Here is a 19275-nt window from a genome sequence, read left to right on the forward strand (position 1 = left end):
TCCCTTCTGTGCCATTTTTCCTTTCTATACATCTACTCTCCTTTGCACCCACAGCTGTCTCACTAACTCATTAGATTATTCATCAAGGGAGACTGTGAGGAATATAAAGCCTGCAATAAAAGGAGAAATCAAAGAAAAAAAGCTATTGGTTTATTATTTTTAAAATAAAGAGGAATTAGTAAGCCCATTTAGCAGCTATTGACTTTCTAAGTGTGGAATACATGGAGAGGATCTTTTGCCTCATTTTTGTAAAACCAAACTATGAAAGAGTTTATGACCTCGTACTTGGATGTTTTGATAGACCGAAGTGGAAGTTAACTCAGCTCCCCCCCCAGCACCCACCTCACCAATAAACACTCTCTTCTCCATATCCAGTGTCTACGTCACTTTATTTTTTAGATTCATGGCTTAATTAAAAAATAAGAATTCTGAACACAGCATGGATCCTACATAAAAAATAAACAGGGCTAACCTTTGAGTACATAGAGGATATGGTCTACCTTCATGCATTCATTTACTCATTTTATCATTCAGCAAATATTTATTGAGCCTCTACTAGGTGCCAGGGAATCTAGTGGTGAGCCAGGGTGACCCAGTTCTGGTCTTAAAGTTTACACCTAGCAGAGAATATGAAACAAATTATATTACAAATAACTATTTAATTATAATTTTGTTAAGTGCTCTGAAGGAAAGTTCAAGGTGTTATGAGGGAGGTAATACCCAGAAAGTCTATCAGAAAGTCTCTTCTGATAGACATTTAAGCTGAGTCATAAAAGATAAGCAGAAGGTGGCTTGGTGAAATGAATGGAAGGGATCATTCAGGTGGAGGGAACACAGCATTCGAAGCCTCTAAAGGCAGGAGGACTCTGGTGTATTCTAGGAACTGAAAGAAGACAGTTCTGCCAAAGGGCTGCTAGTGTGGGAGAGAATAGTGAGAGACTCCCAACAATATATTTAGTATAGCATCTGGTTCAGAGGGGATGCTCAATAAATGGTCATGGATGAAGGCCCCTTATTAAAAGCTGACCTAGATTAAAAGCAGCTGCCAATTCTTCCACTTTCCTTCTTTAGTGGCTCTTTGCTCTGCCATATGCTGAGAAGTATTCCATGCACATTTTATTTGGATATCACATCTTTCTTCTCAGATGGCAAATAACAAATCAAGCTGATAATCAGATACTAAGGGACCAGGGCCTATCTGCATTATTCTTCCAGACAAGCTCTATCTTTTGTAAGAGACTGTGTATGGAAACATGCAGATTGCTCGATTAACATCGGAAAATGACACAGTTGAATTTAAAGTGCTTTTGCTAACAAATCTGAAAGAACACAATGTTGGCTGGAATGGTCAGCTCAGAATGGCAAAATGGTACATGGAGGGAACGGCTAAGAGAAAACCAACAACAACAACAACAACAACAAAACCAACAGATTTACTCATGTAGCATTAAAACACAACCAAATGTTTTTTTTTTCTTTCTGTTTTTGCTCCCAGTATGAGTTAATATATTAGAATGTTTGAGTGAATGACTTTGTAATCCTGTTCCGCTTTCTTTGGCTATAACACCATCATAAAATGAAGCATTCTGTAGGTGTTGAGTATCTCTGATGAGGATCTTAACTAGCTTTAAAAGTTAAATCACTGGGCACCTGGGTTGCTCATTCGGTAAGAGTCTGACTCTTGATTTTGTCTCAAGTCATGATCTCAGGATCGTGAGATTGAGTCCTTCATCGGGCTCCGTGCTCAGTGGGAGTCTGCTGCACATTCTTTCTCTCTCCCTCTGGCCCTCCTCCTGCTTGTTCTCTCTCTCTCTCTCAAATAAATAAATCTTTAAAAAAATTAAGTCATCAATTTTAAAACATATATAGAACATTTTATGCATTAGAACATCACTCATTAGCTGTGTGACTTTGGTGTGGTGGTAATTTACCTTGCCATGCCCTGGTTTTTTATCTGTAAAACAGGAATTAAAAAAGTAATACCTTATAGTATTGTTGTGATGATTAAATAAGTTAATGTGTGTAAGGGCCTAAGTAAAGTTCCTGATACATAGCAAGTACCATATAAGTGTTTATTATTAATAACAAATACTTATGTCAATTATTTCATTATAATGGAAACAAAACCACTGTATCTTAGTATGTGCTTTTTTTAATAATAAAAGGTCTTGAAATTTAAAGGGGCAAATAAGCCTGAGATACATCAAACACTTGGCTATCCTGAAATGAATCATGCCCTTAGTTTTTAAAAAAATATTTTGAGGAGAAATTCACATTTATATCTTAATAAAAATTAAGCATTTCAAAGTGAACAATTCATTGGCACATAGTACATTCACAATGCTGTTCAACCACCACTCTATCTAGTTCCTAAACATTTCCATCATTCCAAAGCAAAATCCTTTATCCATTAGCCAGTTTCTGTCCATTCCTCCAACCCCCAGTCCCTGGCAACCATAAATTTGCATTCTATCATTATGGATTTATCTATTCTGGATATTTCATATACATGGAATCATGCAGTATGTGACTTTCTGTGTGTATAATATATATCATGTTTGGTTTATCCATTCATCTGCTGATGAACATTTGGGCTGTTTTCACATTTTGGTTATTGTGAATAACACTACAATGAACATGCATGTACATGTATCTGTTTTCCATTCTTTTGGGTATATACCCAGGACTGGTACTGCAGGTTCATATGGTAATTCTGTGTTTAACATTTTCAGGAACTGCCAAACTCTCCCATAGAGGGTGAACCATTTTGCATTCCCATTAACAATGTATAAGGATTCCAATTTCTCCATACCCTTGCCAACACTTCTTTTCTATTAAAAAAATTATAGCCATCCTAGTGAGTGTGAAGTGGTATCTCATTGTGGTTTTGATTTGTATTTCCCTAATGACTAACTCTGTTAAGCAATTTTTCATACATTTGTCAACTATTTGTATATCTTCTTTGGAGAAATATCTACAACAGTTAATTCCTTCAACCATTTTTAAATTGGGTTGTGTGTTGTTGAGTTTTAAGAGTCCTTTACATAGTCCAGATACTGGAAGATATCAGAATATTCTATATATATACTCTTTATATATAGAATCAGAATATTTATCCTATCAGAGATATGATTTGCAAATATTTTCTCTCATTATGTAGGCTGTCTTTTTAATTTCTTAATAGTGTCCTCTGATACACAAAAGTTTTAAGTATTAATGTGCAATTTATCAATTTTTAAGATTTTGTTGCTGTACTTTGGTGTAATACCTAGGAATCCATTGCCAAATCTAAGGTCATGAAGATTAAGCTCTATTTTTTCCTAAGAGTTTTATTTAGCTCTTATATTTAGGTTGTTGATCCATTTGAGTTAGTTTTTATACATGGTGTGAGGTATCCATTCTTTTGCATATGGATATCCAATTGTCCTAGAACCATTTGTTGAAGAGTCTCTTCTCTCCTTAATGAATGTTCTTGGCACCCCTGTCAAAATTAGATATATGGGTTCATTTCTGGACTCAATTCTATTCCATTGGTATATATGTCCATTCTAACTGTATCAAACTGTTTTGATTACTGCAACTCTTGCTCTTGAATTAAGTTTTGAAATTGGGAAGTGTGACTCCTCCAACTTTGTTCTTCTTTTTTCAAGGTTGTTTTTGGCTGTTTGGATCCCCTTGCATTCCATATGAATTTGAGATTGGCTTTTTCATTTCTGCAAAAAGGCCATCAAAATTTGACAGATTGCATTGAATCCCTAGATCTCTTTGGGTCATACTGACATCTTAACAATTTCAAGTCTTTTGGGATCCCTGGGTGGCTCAGTGGTTTAGGGCCTGCCTTTGGCCCAGGGCGTGATCCTGGAGCCCCAGGATCGAGTCCCATGTCAGGTTCCCTGCAGAAGCCTGCTTCTCCGCCTCTCTCTCTCTCTTTCTCATGAATAAATAAATAAAATCTTAAAAAAAAAAAACCCAACAATTTTAAGTCTTTCAATCCAGATATATTTCCATTTACTTAGGCATTCTCTAACTTCCTTTAGCAATATTTTATAGTTTTCAATGAACAAGTTTTTCATCTTCTTGATTAAATTTATTCCAGGTATTTAATTATTTGGGATGACATTATAAATGAATTGTTATCCTTAGAGTTTTTAAGATATGAAGTTCTGTTATAAATAATGCTTATAATATCTACAATTGGGATTTTAATCAGAATAAGTCTGTGTCTTGATATATAGATATTCATAACCCATTTTTATGGGATCTACTATTGGCCAGGCACCTCAGCTATGCTTTCTTACCCCCTTTTTCTTGCCCTATGGTGGTTTACTAGGCAAGGGCAATCTAAGTTCAGCTTCACTGCAGAAAGGAGTGGGAATGCAGCCTTAAACTAATGAGAGCTGAATTTGATGTGCCTGACCTAGATGGAGATAGAGAGGCAGGAAAATACTCAATAATGATGATTATTAAAAACACTAAAGGATTCCAGTTATTGAGAAAGGTAAATTTGTATACTGTTGAGGAAGGAATAGGCATAGAGTTCCACCATCTGTGACCTCAGCACAAGATGCCTTATTTCCATGGGCCTTACTTTCCTCTCTGTATAATTAAGACATTGTATTAGATGATCTCTAAGGCCCTTTCCAGCTCAATTGAGTCTATTAAGGCAATACATCAGTATTTCTAGTTTTTTCTGTGGCCTTTGAAGGGATAATCTTCTTCACATTATTTGACATTCAATAAAGACTTACCGAATACAGAGAGTAAATGAATGAATAATTGAACAATTAGCAAACTCTTACTTCATTAATTCATCAAACATATAAGACAGATTACCAGTGCCAGGTCATGTGCTAGAGGTAAAAATATGGACACTTAACCTATACCTTCAAGGGACTCTCAGTCTGAAATCATACTTTTAATTATTCTCTTCTTGCATTTTTGAACACAGAACACATATGCCCAAGTGCTGATATTTTAGAAAGCACTGAAATGGGGTGTCAGGAGACTGTAAAATCATCACTGGCAGAGCATAAGTCCGCTCCTAGTGGATAATAACATGCTCTTTCCTCTCTTCTTTTTTCTTTCCTCTTGTCTTTCTTATCTAACTATTTATACATATGTTGTTTTTTTTAATGTAGAATGATACAAGTTAATCAATAATTCAATCAAACAGATGCCTAAAAATGTCAGTCCACGTTCCCTCAGGAACCATACAAGTCATAAATTCAATTGAATCAGTGTTCTTTACTACTTGTCCAACATAAGCCATTCCTCTGGACAAATGAAAAACTGGTTAATTTCTTCTTTTAGGGTCCCAATAATTCACTTTCAATTATATCCCACTGTGTAAACAGAACAGCAATGGAATTAGGCAACATTTCCTAGCTTGGGTGAGTTTAAGAGATTCTAGAGTGAAATGCAGCAGCTTAAATAAGCCAGGGACAACAGAGTACTGAGCTTAAGGAAGCATTTTATATAGTATCTTTATTTTATTTATGTATTTATTTATTTTTAAAGATTTTATTTATTTATTGACACACACACACACACACACACACACACAGAGGCAGAGACACAGGCAGAGAGAGAAGCAGGCTCCATGTTGGAAGCCCGATGTGGGACTCGATCCCGGGTCTCAAGGATCACACCCCTGGCTGCAGGCGGTGCTAAACCGCTGCGCCACAGGGGCTGCCCTATACAGTATCTTTAAATCAAATCTCAGAATGAAATGTAAGAAACAAGTAAAAGAGTTTCCTATGATAAAAGTCTCAACACTATGACTAACAGATCTGTTTTTGCAGAATAAAATACCCTTCCCCCTACCCTCAGTATGAAAGACAAAGGGACACCTTTACTTATTGAACACAGATAGCCTCAACACCTCCAGGCACCAAATCCTGCCATTCTTATTCCACGACATGTCTTGCCTTTTTTTTTTTTTTTTTTTTTTAATAATTTCCCTCCCTTCCATCCTCCCAAGAGAGGCAGTACACTGTAGTAAGTAGGAGTATAAACTTGAGTCCTATTGTCAGGGTCAAAACCTGTATTTACTACCTAACAGTTGTGTGACACTGGGCATCTGACTACTCTGTGTCTAAGTTTCCCTAACTGTAAAATGGGAATGATAGTAACATCTACTTTACAGAGTGTGTATGAGCATTAAGGTAATATATTCAAAGGGTTGAGAATACCTACTGCTTCTATTAGCACTACTGTCATCACTGTTATCACTTCTGCTGCCAACCTCGTTGACCAGGGACACTCAATTTATCCCATACTATGTTATCCATTGTCCCCTTTTATAAAATTGTCTTGACAATGAACTCTTGCAGTGTTTACTTTTCCAGTGTCTAAAATTATACAGAGAACTCTAAGGATAGGAAACTTGCTCTACCTCTTTATATCGACACAAAGTATGCAGCCAGTAATAAAATATTATTAAATCAAACCTCCCAATCCTGCCACATATCATACCGAATTCCCATGTATCATACTGAATCCTGGTCCTTGAATCCATCAGATCTATTCATGATGCCATGCCTTTATACATACACACTGTTTCCTTTTCCTGAAAATGCTTTCCTTTCTTGTCCACTTTCATTACTTGAGAAATTATTTTTTTCCTTCAGGATGTAGTTTAGAAAATTTATTTCTCTAGGTAAGTATAGACCAAACACTGCTCTATGAATAGATACTAACCCGTGAAGTCATTTTTACTGGTCTGTGGTGAAAATGTCAGCCTTTATTTTGAAATTAATACTTTCCTAATGTGTGTGTGTTTAAATGTCTTTTCGACTAATGAAATGATCAGAACAATTATAGTTTTCCTTGTCTGTTTTAATGCTCTGATTTGGCAAATTCAAAAGTTGGCAACCTTATTTTAGTCAAGTTTTTCCTAACTTGGCAAGTCTGTGAAATTCAAGTGCCTCTCCAAGTAGCTCTCAAGTAAGACATAAGTGGTCCAGACTCTCCTCCCAGTGCTTGTTAAAGCCCATTAGGTAAGTTTCCTCCAGGAATAATGATCTACATGTACATGTAAATTTCCCTGAGAAATGTCAAGCTCCTTGAAGCAAAGGCTGTGTCATCTCAGTGCATGATTATAGAAAGCAGATAAATGGTTAGCATCTACATAATGAATTATAGTTTATGTATTTTCACATATAGTTTTACATTTCATTAGGTCTTCACAATAACCTTATAGTAATTAATGAGGAAACAACACTCAGAGATGTTCAGAACTCACAAAAAGCACAAAGTTGGTATGTGATTACAGCAATGGATTATGGGACTATTAATCTGTATCTTTAGTGTCTACAATACAATTTAACTTCTCCAAGATGTACTTGGTTTACACACTTTATTCCTTCAGAGGGAAAGTAACAGTATTTTACTTAACCAAGAAACAATTATCCTCATTTTACTGACGCAGAAACTGAAGCATAGAGACAGGGTGAGCACCTGTGCAAGTTTAAGTCCTGACAGTTAAGTGAGGAATACGGGGTTATATTCCACAGCACCCTGACCACAGCATGCTTCCCCAGGCCTATTCAGAACATTTTAGGCAATCTGAGATGCCACACACATAAGGCTTTTTTCAGGCCTTTTGAAAACCTAAGAAGAAATCATACCAATGTTTTTTCTTGGAATTTTTTGGATTATCCATTCACTTAAAAAAATTAATTATAGGGACACCTGGATGGCTCAGTGGTTAAGCATCTGCCTTTGACTTAGGGCGTGATCCCAGAGTCCCGGGATTGAGTCCCATATCAGGCTTCCTGCATGGAGCCTGCTTCTCCCTCTGCCTATGTCTCTGCCTCTCTCCCTCTCTCTTATGAATAAACAAATAAAATTTAAAAAAATTAATTATAAAACAAAATATATGTATGTTGTTAAAAAATACAAATGGTACTATAAAATTATAAGAAAAAGTCATCAATCCCTAACTGCTGCCCTCCCACCTCACTCATCCTCTCGTCCTGCAATGCAACGGCAACTATTCTCAAGCCTTTCAGCCATAGCTTCTAAATCTGATACTTAATTTCTGTGTTTATAAATAGTAGCCTTATATTGACATTTCTGTACTTTAGACAATATCTCTGACTTCCTACTTTGGAAAAAATATGGAACCACAAAAGACCTGAATAGCCAAAGCAATCTTGAAAAAGAAAATCTTGTTCCGGTTCAAAGCCGGAACTTCACGATTTGGTACTTCAAGCTATGTTAGTGTAGTCATCAAGACAATGGTACTGGCATAAAAACAGACACATAGATCAATGGAACAGAATAGAGAACCCAGAAATGGATCCTCAACTCTATGGTCAACTCATCTTTGACAAAGGAGGAAAGAATATCCAACAGAAAAAAAAAAAGGCAATCTCTTCAACAAAAATGGTCCTGGGAAAACTGGACAGCCACACAAAGAAGAATGAAACTGGACCACTTTCTTACACCATATACAAAGATAAACTCAAAATGGATTAGAGAACTAAATGTAAGACAGGAATCTATCAAAATCCTAGAAGAGAGCACAGGCAGCAACCTCTTTTACCTAGGCCATAGCAACTCCTTACTAGGTATGTCACTAGAGGGCAGGGGAAGAAAAGCAGGAAACAACAGATGTTGGTGAGGATACATAGAGAGGAGCCCTCTTACACTGTTGATGGGAATGCAAACAGGTGCAGCCACTCTGGAAAACAGTATGGAGGTTCTTCAAAAAGTTAAAAATAGAACTCCCCTACAATCCAGAAATTGTAGTAGTAGGTATTTACTCAAAGGATACAAAAATTCAGATTTGAAGGAGGTGCATTCAGCCCAATGTTTATATAATCAAAGTATGACTATATTACTGTAGTTATCAAGAACCATCAACAAGAATGAAATCTTTCCATTTGCAGTGATGTGGATGGAGCTAGACTGTATTATCCTAAGTCAGTCAGAGAAAGAGGAAGACAAATACCATATTATTTCACTCATATGTGGAATTTAGGAAACAAAACTGATGAACACATGAGAAGGGAAAAGAAAAAGAGAGAAGGAGAGGGGAGGCAAACCATAAGACACTCTTAATGATAGCAAACTGAGGGTTGATGAAAAGAGGTGGGTAGGTGGATGGGCTAAATGGGTGATGGGTATTATTAAGGAGTGCACTTGTTAGGATGAGCACTGGGTATTAATATGTAAGGGATGAAGCACTAAATTCTACTCCTGAAACCAATGTTACACTCTATAATAACTAACTAGAATTTAAATAAATATTTGGAAGACAAAAACAATTGACTAGATGGGTATAGAATTCTAAGTTGAAAATAATTTTTCCTTAGACTTTTGAAGATATAATTTTAAGGTCTTCTACCATCTAACGTTGTTTTATGAAGTCAGAGATCATTATTCTTATTCCTACCCCCTTGTATGCAACTTGAATTTAAAAAAAAATCTGGAATCTTAGACCATCTTTTTTTCCCTCCTATTCTGAAATTACACAATGGTGACTCTTCTTTTCTTTCTTTTTATTTTTCTGTTTTTGATGAGCTATGTCAATGTGAAAACACCTGGCCTTCCTATATATCACCTTCCTATTTTCTCTAGTCTCTCATTTTAGAATCTTAATACTTTACTAGTGGTCCTCTTGGACTACTTCTAATATTCTTAACATTTTGATCCTATTTTCAGTCTCTTGGGATTTTTCTTTTAAAATTTTTGTTTGAATCTAAATCTCTGGAGAAAGTACAATTCAGAGCTTCAAAATAGCTGTACAGGTTCTAAGTTGAAATGTCCAGTATTCACCCAAAACTAATTAGACCTATCAGGATACAAGGACAAGAAAAAACAGGAGAGACAGATACTAGAATTATGAGCCAAGGCTTTTAAAATAACTTTGATTAATATATTTGAGAAATCAGATAATAAAATAGAGAATTTCAGCTGAGAAACGGAAATTCTAAGAAAGAATCTAGTGGAAGTTCTAGGATAAAAAAATATAACTGAAATTAAGAATGCTTAAATATGTTCATTCAGCTCCTTAATATCCAAAGAAAGCCTACCTAGATGCTCCAAAAGAAATGCAGAATGATTCCAGCAGCACTATTTAAAATAGCCAAAAATAGACAAACAGTGGTACCCTCACACAATGACATACTGTACAGTAATTAAATTAGCAATACAGATGAATCTCACACAGTATTTTGTTAAAGAATGTATATATGAAAGAATATGTATTGTATGATTTTATTTAAATAAACTTCAAAAACAGATAAAGTTAATTTATAGTGCTAGAAGTTGGAAAAGTGCTACCTCTCAGAAGAAGAGAGAGGGTCATGATTGGGAGGGGATTATAAATAGGGTTTCTAAGATATTTGTAATGTTCTATTTCTTGATCTGGGTGGTGGTTACAGAAATATGTTTACTCTGTGTTAATTCCCAAAACTGCATACCTATGATTTGTAAATGTTTCTAAATTATATAAAAAGCTTATAATATGGGGATCCCTGGGTGGCTCAGCGGTTTAGCGCCTGCCTTTGGCCCAGGGCACGATCCTGGAGTCCCGGGATCGAGTCCCACGTCGGGCTCCCAGCATGGAGCCTGCTTCTCCCTCCTCCTGTGTCTCTGCCTCTCTCTCTCTCTCTCTCTCTCTCTCTCTCTCATAAATAAATAAATAAATAAATCTTTAAAAAAAAGCTTATAATAAACTTTAATAAATAAAATGCTTATTGAAATACAGCAAGAACAAATTATTCCTATTTTATAGATGCAGTATGCTTTCTTAACTGAGACAAACATATATCTATTCCTTATTTTATCTATTTCTTTCTTCCTATTAGTTTTGGTGTCTATCTGCCATGGACCCAATGTACCTGAGTTGAGAAGTTCTCTGGTTCAGTTTCTCCAAAGAATAAATATCCTGTTGTCTTGTTATTTGCAGTTGGAAGGGGGATCTGGGATCCTATAGCAACACATATACAATTTTAACCAATCTCCTTGTTGTTAGCCACAACCTCTGTACTCCTGCCTTTTGCAGTATCTAGGGCTGACAATTCTTGACTCCCTCTGAGTTTCTATTATGAATCTCATTGGAAAGCTTCTCTGTAAATCCAATAGTTTCAACTTTCTCTGCTCCTTTAAGTTAGCTGTCACTCCTCAATCTTACAAAATTTATGGACAAACTTCGCTTGTTGTTTCCTACTCTTCCATATTCTTCATCCTGGTGGGTTTATTACCATTTTTATTCCTATAATTTTAGTGGGGCTTGAGGGAGGAGCATTTAATATGTCATATTTAGATTCACTTTTCCCTTACACTTATTTAAAAATATTAATCAGGTTATGATTCACCTCCTATGATCTGATATAGAATGCACATATATTTCTATATATTTTGAGGTTTTTTTTTTTTTTAGATGGGTGATTTTTTTTTTTTTAAATGAAGGCTTTCACTTTCTTGTATAGCCACCTTTAAATGCTACATAAGATGAGTGGCTGCACTTCCTGGCTTGTAATCTCTCTGAGGAGCTGTTAATGCACTGCTGTGTTTTATTATCAAATGAAATTTACAGGCACAATGTCCTGTTCCACAGAGTGAACCACACAAGGATTTCTCAGACGCTTATCCAGATGGAGCATAAGTCTGAAATCTACTTTATACAAACTTCTAAGACATCACCTTTGCCGTCTTATGTGCTGCCCTGTTTCCTGGCCTTCTAGAAAAATTGATTTTGTTAAAAATAATCCCAGACGAAAATCAAAAGGAAGCATCAGTATTCTTTCAATACTTTCAGTTGCTTAAGACTGTCTTAGCTTAGCAGGCGAATTTATGCCATCTTATAAATTCTAGATGGTTCTGTTGTCTATAGAGTATTTATCGATCATATAATGAAAAGTTAATGTGTATATTTCCTATCTTTCTAGAAATAATATGAGGAGTTACTCATTTACTATTTTACCATGATAGTTAGAAAATTAATATATAAATGTAATTTATCTCAAATGACTTCATGAAATGTATACACAGTAATGAGATAGTATGTCCTGGACAATGGTGGAGACTTTTGAATGCTGACTTTTTTTTTTTAAGATTTTATTTATGAAAGAGAGAGAGAGACAGAGAGAGACACGATGGGGGGAGAGTCAGAGAAAAAGGAAGAAGTAGGCTCCCTCTGCCTAGCTGGGAGCCTGATGCGGAGCTGATCCCAGGACCCCTGGGTCACAACCTGAGCTGGAAGCAGATACTCAACTTGAGCTACCAGGTGTCCTGAATGTTGAGATCTTTTGAACACCCTTATTAATTTGGTGACTTTGCTACACAGTAAGTCCCATCTCCTTAGTCAGGAATCAGATATTCACTTTGCTAGCCACTCTTGCAGCATGTAATCTAGGCTCTACAAATTAGATACAGCCATATCTGACTTCATACAGTACAGAGAAACATGAAAAAGTCTATTTCTGGACAGTGTAGTGAGGAAGAAGACATCCAGTTTTCCAGAGCAGCAATAACAGAAATTCTGGAACCTAGAGCCCAGCATTATGCTGTGTCTTATGGAGTCTTTCTCCAGTTTCAGTAGCTATTAGGGGGTCTTCCTTGTGGCAGTCTTGTGGTGGGGTTGCATTTGTTCTTGGCTGTAGCCCCCAAGCCTGACTTTCTGGATATCCTTGAGATTCTATGAAGGCTAATTTCCTTAAATAAATTCTTTTCTTCTGTTTCAACTACTTAGAGAGGATTCTATTGCTTGCAACTAAAAATCTTGACTAATTCACATGGTAAATGATATCATAAACAACAAAGAAAAATAACCCACACAAAAACATATCTTTGTGACACTCAGCTACAATAAAAATAAACGTGATTCAGAGTAAAGAATGACATATGCTACAACTTGGATGAACCATAAGGACTTACGCTAAGTGAAATAAGCCAACGACAGAGAGACAAGTACTATATGCTTTTACTTACATAAGGTATCAAAAATAGTTAAATTCATGGAATCAGAGTGGAATGGTGGTTGTTAGTGGTTGAGGAGAAGGGGAAATAGGGAGTTACTAATCACTGGGTTTTGGTCAAAATTAATAAGCACTCTCTAGTGTACAGCATTACATCTGCTGTACAGCATTACACCTATAGTCACTAATAACATATAGTACACTTAAAAATTTGTTAAGAGGATGGATCTAATGTTGTGTTTTTTCCACAGTGAAATAAAACAAATTTAGAAAAACCACTACTAAAAAAAATAAAATAAAATAAAAAAAAAAAAAAAAAGAAAAACCACTACTATGTACTAATACTATCCAAAGGTATGTCTATTTTTAAAAACATATTGGGGATTTAAAAAATCTTGATAGTAGCAACTTCAACATACCATCTTTATCAGCAGTGTCTTGAGGCTTGCATTTTAAAGTGAAGATCTTCCGTAGCTTACAGTTAGCTGAGACAATAATTCCATCCAATGACTGGAACACTGCTCCCTTGAATATTTCACTGGTAAATGCTACCAAGTCTATGCACAGATTGCACCACTAAAATAAAGAAAAGAAGAGTAAGTACTTTCTATAATCACATAGATGAACATGTCATCTACATGTGGATAATTCAGAGAATTGAGGCAATTGTCTGGATCAATCAGACCTAAACCAATATCCTCCCTGAAGCAAAACTCTATTTTGGCTTCAGTTTTCTTAAAAATTGCCTTGATTCTTCCAAAGAAGTCACCATAATCTAAACCAGTCACTGGTCATCTGGCTGTAGAGTTCTCATCATGAGGCAAGATTTTGACAACTTTGGGAAATAACTCTGGATCTGTAGGCAGTATGCTAGTGGGAAACTAATTGCAGGTGCGTTAGACCACTTAAATCCTGAAAATCAGGGATAAGTAGCCAATTGTTACTTCAAGGGGACTAATTTGATCATAATTAGCCACTTATATTTGTTAAAAAAAAATCGTGGATGAAATCGGAAGCTGGGTTTAAATTGTGGCCAGTGCTGCCTACTTATAGCCAATTAACCTATTGTACAGAAATAGATTCTTCCAAAGAATTTGTAATTATGCCTAGTATTTGCCAGTTTTTAAAGTACTCTTGCAGGGACTAATTTCTGCCCATTAAACAATTAGACTCCTCAATACTTCATCAAATGAATTCTCTAAATGGTCTGCCTGAGTTAAAGAAAAGGAGAAAGTAATCATTTAGTAAGAAATTAAGACATATTGAAGATTGCAGGACAACAACAGGAAAAATAATTTTTGAAATTGAAAGAAAGGTAGTATTTAAGGTTGTCTGTACTTCTTTTAAAATATCAGGCTCTTACATTATTTGATTAGAAGAACAGTTTACATAAGATTCATTTTATTAATCTGTCAAAATTGAAAGTTATATTTATTGATAAAGGAAATAATGATGTTATTCCTAAAGGCAAATTCTATTTAGGAAGGTTGATTTTATTATGAAGGAAAAGCCAAAGTGGTTTCCATAGTAGAAAAGTAAGAAAAATTGCAATAAGTTATTAATTAAATACATAAAGATTATTTGTAGGTGTCCCAACAATAAAATTATATTCCTAGACCACGGGAATGCTCTGGTCTTTTGGGTGAAAAGAAGTCTGGCATAACAAAAAGTGGGAAGGAGGGTTCAGTGTGATGCAATAATGAAGACTGGCTTGGCCTGCAGGGTGGTGAGCTCTGGGAAGGTGTGGGGGGGTAATGTGGGATGGGGCAGCAAGGCCAGGTTCTGGAAGTGCTAAAAGATCAGGAGAACCTTATACTCCAGAGGGTAAGGTGTGGATAATGTGACAAGAATGGAGTACTGGGAAGTCTGAACTAACCCTGATACAGGACTATTTGCGGGTGGGAGGAAAGCTGAGAGATAAGACTAAGGCACAGAAAGACCAGTCAGTCATTCAGTCAGTCATTCATTTAAGTATGAAGTGAGGAGGGTCTGGTAGAGGGCTAGTATAGGAGGTGGGATGTAAGGGGCAAATTCAGTAGGCATGCCCTATGCTGAATGAAACATCAGGGCTTGCTGGTAAAATCCAGGTTAGAGGGGATAGAGGTATTGGGGTTTCCAGCAATCCAATAATAATAATTATTATTTTATTCGCATCACTATCATTGTTATGTGGTTCCTATTCCTAAAAGACCTGGTTAAGATTATGTCTCAATTGCAATTATTCAGCTGGTTTGTCCCAGCAGTAACTGTATTCATCCACTCTTCCCCACAGTTGCTAAGCAATTCTCAGGTGTTAGACACTGGGCATGACTCTGACATACAGCGAATAAGAGAGTCCTGCCAGTCTGAGAAGGGAGGCAGACATGTTGCATCTGTTCTATGTGGTTAGTGCAGAAGGGGCTCAATGCAGGAGGATGGGGAAGTTCAAGAAAGGCTTCTTTAAAAAAAACATTTTAAAAATGCCCTGATATATGCAAATATAAGCCCAAACATGCCAAATTTTATACAAAATATAGTTCTTGTCACTACTCCTCTAATCAACTGTCAACTCTTAACTATTCTTCTCTCTGCATTTTTAAATAACATCTTTTGATTTATCAATTTTAGACATTATCTATTGTCTTTCTATTTTTTAAAAGATTTTATTTATTTATTCATGAGAAACACAGAGAAAAGCACAAACATAGACAGAGGGAGAAGCAGACTCCTTGCAGGGAACTCAGTGTGGAACTTGATCCCTGGACTGGGATCACGCCCTGAGCTGAAGGCAGACACTCAACTGCTGAGCCACGCAGGTGTCCCTACTGTCTTCCTAATATAGATAAGACTTGTAGTTTACTTATACATACTACTTCTTCCACTGCATCTTCCCTTCATTCTTTTTACCTTTTTCCTCAAAATCCATGTTCTGTGTTTTCCTTACTGTGACTATGTAAATACTGTACACTGCTGAGTCAGGTGATACTCTATGATTACTTGTTATACAACTTCTTTACATTTCTAGAGTTAATGATTGCTTTGAAAATTATCTGCTTTCTTGTACTTGAGAATCCAAGTTTTCCTGGATCTAGGAAAGGCTTGGAGGCCACATCTAAATTTGGTTTTGAATAAGGAATAATAGTTTCCAGATCCAGGGAAGCATGGGAACATGCTGGGTATTTTTTCTCAGGGCCTTTCCCTGTATTCCCTACCTCGATGAACCCTTCAGTGGGCTACACCAGTACACCCCATTACACTCCATCGGCTTGGCTTGGGAATTGCTGTTCACTTCCTTCAAAAGCTCTGAGTCCTGGGCCAGGAAACCAGGCCCTTACTTACTACATACATTTCTTATCTATCATAGTCAAGCTGCCATTATTCCCTCTGTTCAGATTCATGCATTATGGAAAGTGTTCAACAAATAATGATCCACATGTGTGTATTTATGATGTACAATGACATACATATATGTACATGCAAATGTACATACTTTCAATCTTTCCTTTTATTTTTTTAAGTTTTATTTTGATTCCAGTTAGCTAACATACAGTATTTTATCAGTTCCAGGTATACAATATAGTGATTCAATACTTTCATACATCATCTAGTGTTCATCATGACACATGCACTCCTAAATTCCCATCACCTATATAACCTACTCCCTTACCCACCTCCCCTCTGGTAACCATCAGTTTGTTATACAGTCAAGAGTCTGTTTCTTGGTTTGCCTCTCTCTTTTTCTCTTTGTTTTGACTGACTTAATTTCATTTAGCATTATACTCTCTAGCTCCATCCAGGTCATTGCAAATGATAAGATTTCATTCTTTTTTACAGTTCAGTAACATTCCGTTGTATTTTTATCCATTACTATTTTTCTATTCATTAGTCAATGGACACTTGGGCGGTTTCCATAATTTGGCTATTGTAGATAATCCTGCTAGAAACATTGGGGTGCATGTATCCCTTTGAATTATTTTGAAGTATTTTTGTATTCTTTGGGTAAATACCTAGTGGTGCAATTGCTAGATTATAGGGTAGTTTTAAAAATTCTTTTTGAGGAATCTCCATACTGTTTTCTACAGTGGTGGCACCTGTTTGCATTTCCACCAACAGTGTAAGAGGGTTTCCTTTTCTTCACAACCTCACCAAAATCTGTTGCTGCTTGTGTTGCTGATTTTAGGATTCTGACAGGTATACACTGATATCTCACTGTAGTTTTGATTTGAACTTCTCTGATAATATGTGATGTTGAGCATCTTTTCATGTATCTACTGGCCATCTGTATGTCTTCTTTGGAAAAATGTCTATGCATGTCTTCTGCCCATTCTTTAATTTGATTGTTTTTTTGGAGGTGTTGAGTTGTGTAATTTCTTTATGTATTTTGGATACAAAGTCTTTATTGGAAATGTCATTTCCAAGTAGCTTCTTCTATTCTGTAGGTTGATTTTTAGTTTGGTTGATTGTTTTCTTTATTGTGCAGAAGGCTTTTGTTTTGATGTAGTCCCAATAATTTTTTTTTCTTTTTGTTTTCCTTGCCTCAGGAGACATACCCCAAGGAAGCTGCTACAACTTATGTCAAAAAAAGTTACTGCCTGTGTTCTCTTCTAGGATTTTGATGGTTTCAGGTCTCACATTTAGATCTTTAATCCATTTTTAAAATTTATTTTTGTGTATGGTACAAGAAAGTGGTCCAGTTTCATTCTTTTCCATGTTGCTGTCCAATTTTCCCAACACTTTTTGTTGAAAAGACAGTCTTTTTCCCATTGAATATTCTTTCCTGCTTTGTCAAAGCAGGAAACTATATTGACCATACAGCTGTGGGTTCATTTCTGGTTTTCTATTTTGTTCTGTTGATCTATTTGGCTATTTTTGTGCCAGTACCATACTATTTTGATGACCATAGCTTTGCAATAAAACTTGGAAGTCCAGAATTGGGATGACTCCAGCTTTACTTTTCTTTTTCAAGAATGCTTTGGCTATTGGGATCTTTTGTGGTTCCATGCAAATTTTAATATTCTTTGTTCTAGTTCTGTGAAAAATGCTATTGGTATTTTGACAGGAATTGCATTTAATGTGTAGAATGGGGTACTATAGACATTTTAACAATATTTGTTCTTTCAATCCATGAGCATGGAATGTCTTTCCATTTCTTTGTGTCATCTTCAATTTCTTTCATCAGTGTTTCCTAGTTTTAAAGGTATAGGTCTTTTCATTTCTTTGCTTAGGTTTATTGCTAGGTATCTTATTTTTTGTACAAAGAGAATGATTCCTTAATTTCTCTTTCTGCTGCTTCATTATTGGTATATAGAAATGCAACAGATTTCTGTATGTTTACTTTGTATTCTGTGACTTCACTGAATTCATTTATCTTTACTGAATTAGTTTTTTGGTGGAGTCTTTTGGGATTTTTCTATCCAGCATGGCATCTGCAAATAGTGAAAGTCTTACTTCTTCCTTGCTGATCTGGATGCCTTTTTATTTCTTTTTGTTGTCTGACTGCTGTGACTAGAACTTCCAGTACTGTGTTGAATAAAAGTGGTGAGAGTGGATAATCCTGCCTTGTTCCTGACCAGAGAGGAAAAGCTTTCAGCCATACCCATATTGGCTATGAGTTTTTCATATATGGCTTTTATTATGTTGAGGTATGTTCCCTCTAAAACTACTTTGTTGAGGGCTGTTATCATGAATGTATGTTGTACTTTGTCAAATGCTTTTTCTGCATCTATTTAAATGATCATATTTATAATTGTTAAATCTTCTTGTTGGATTGTCCTTTTTTATTATGATATAGTACCCTTGTCTGGGGTTAGTCTTTATTTTAAAGTCTATCCTTTCTTTTATTAATGTGATATATCATATTGATTGATTTGCAAATATTAAACTACCTTGCAACCCAGGAATAAATGCCACTTGATCGTGGTAAATGATTTTTAAAATATATTGTTGGATTCAGTATGCTAGTATTTATTTTATTTTATTTTATTTTATTTTATTTTATTTTATTTTATTTTATTTTATTTTTTAATTTAATTTAATTTAATTTAATTTAATTTAATTTAATTTTATTTTATTTTATTTTATTTGTGGTGTCCTTATCTAGTTTTGGTATTACCAGAGTAATGCTGACCTCACATAATGAATTTTGAAGTTTTCCTTCATTTTTTGGAATGGTCTGAGAAAAATAGGCATTAACTCTTCTCCAAATGTTTGGTAGAATTCACCTGTGAAGCCATCTACTCCTGGACTTTTGTTTCTTGGGAGTTTTTTGATATTTGATTGAACTTTTTTGCTGGCTATTGGTCTGTTCAAGTTTTCTATTTCTTCCTTTTTAAAAAAAATATTTTTTAAAAAATTTATTTTAAGATTT

General features: G+C 35.5%; 1 protein-coding gene across 14 annotated transcripts in view; it reads right to left on the bottom strand.

The window, feature by feature from the left end:
• The window catches only part of CFAP20DC (CFAP20 domain containing), a 241375-nt gene that overhangs the window by 115364 nt on the left and 106736 nt on the right, over positions 1-19275 (bottom strand). For all 14 annotated transcript variants that reach the window (XR_005988931.1, XM_041762017.1, XM_041762021.1 and 11 more), the window contains one exon: positions 13349-13505. Coding sequence is in view for 13 of the 14 variants with exons in the window: in XM_041762017.1 (XP_041617951.1) it covers positions 13349-13505 (157 nt within the window). In the remaining variant the exon portion in view is untranslated. The remainder of the gene's footprint in view (positions 1-13348; positions 13506-19275) is intronic.

The sequence above is a fragment of the Vulpes lagopus genome, chromosome 7, assembly GCF_018345385.1.
Source record: "Vulpes lagopus strain Blue_001 chromosome 7, ASM1834538v1, whole genome shotgun sequence".
Lineage (NCBI taxonomy): Eukaryota > Metazoa > Chordata > Mammalia > Carnivora > Canidae > Vulpes > Vulpes lagopus.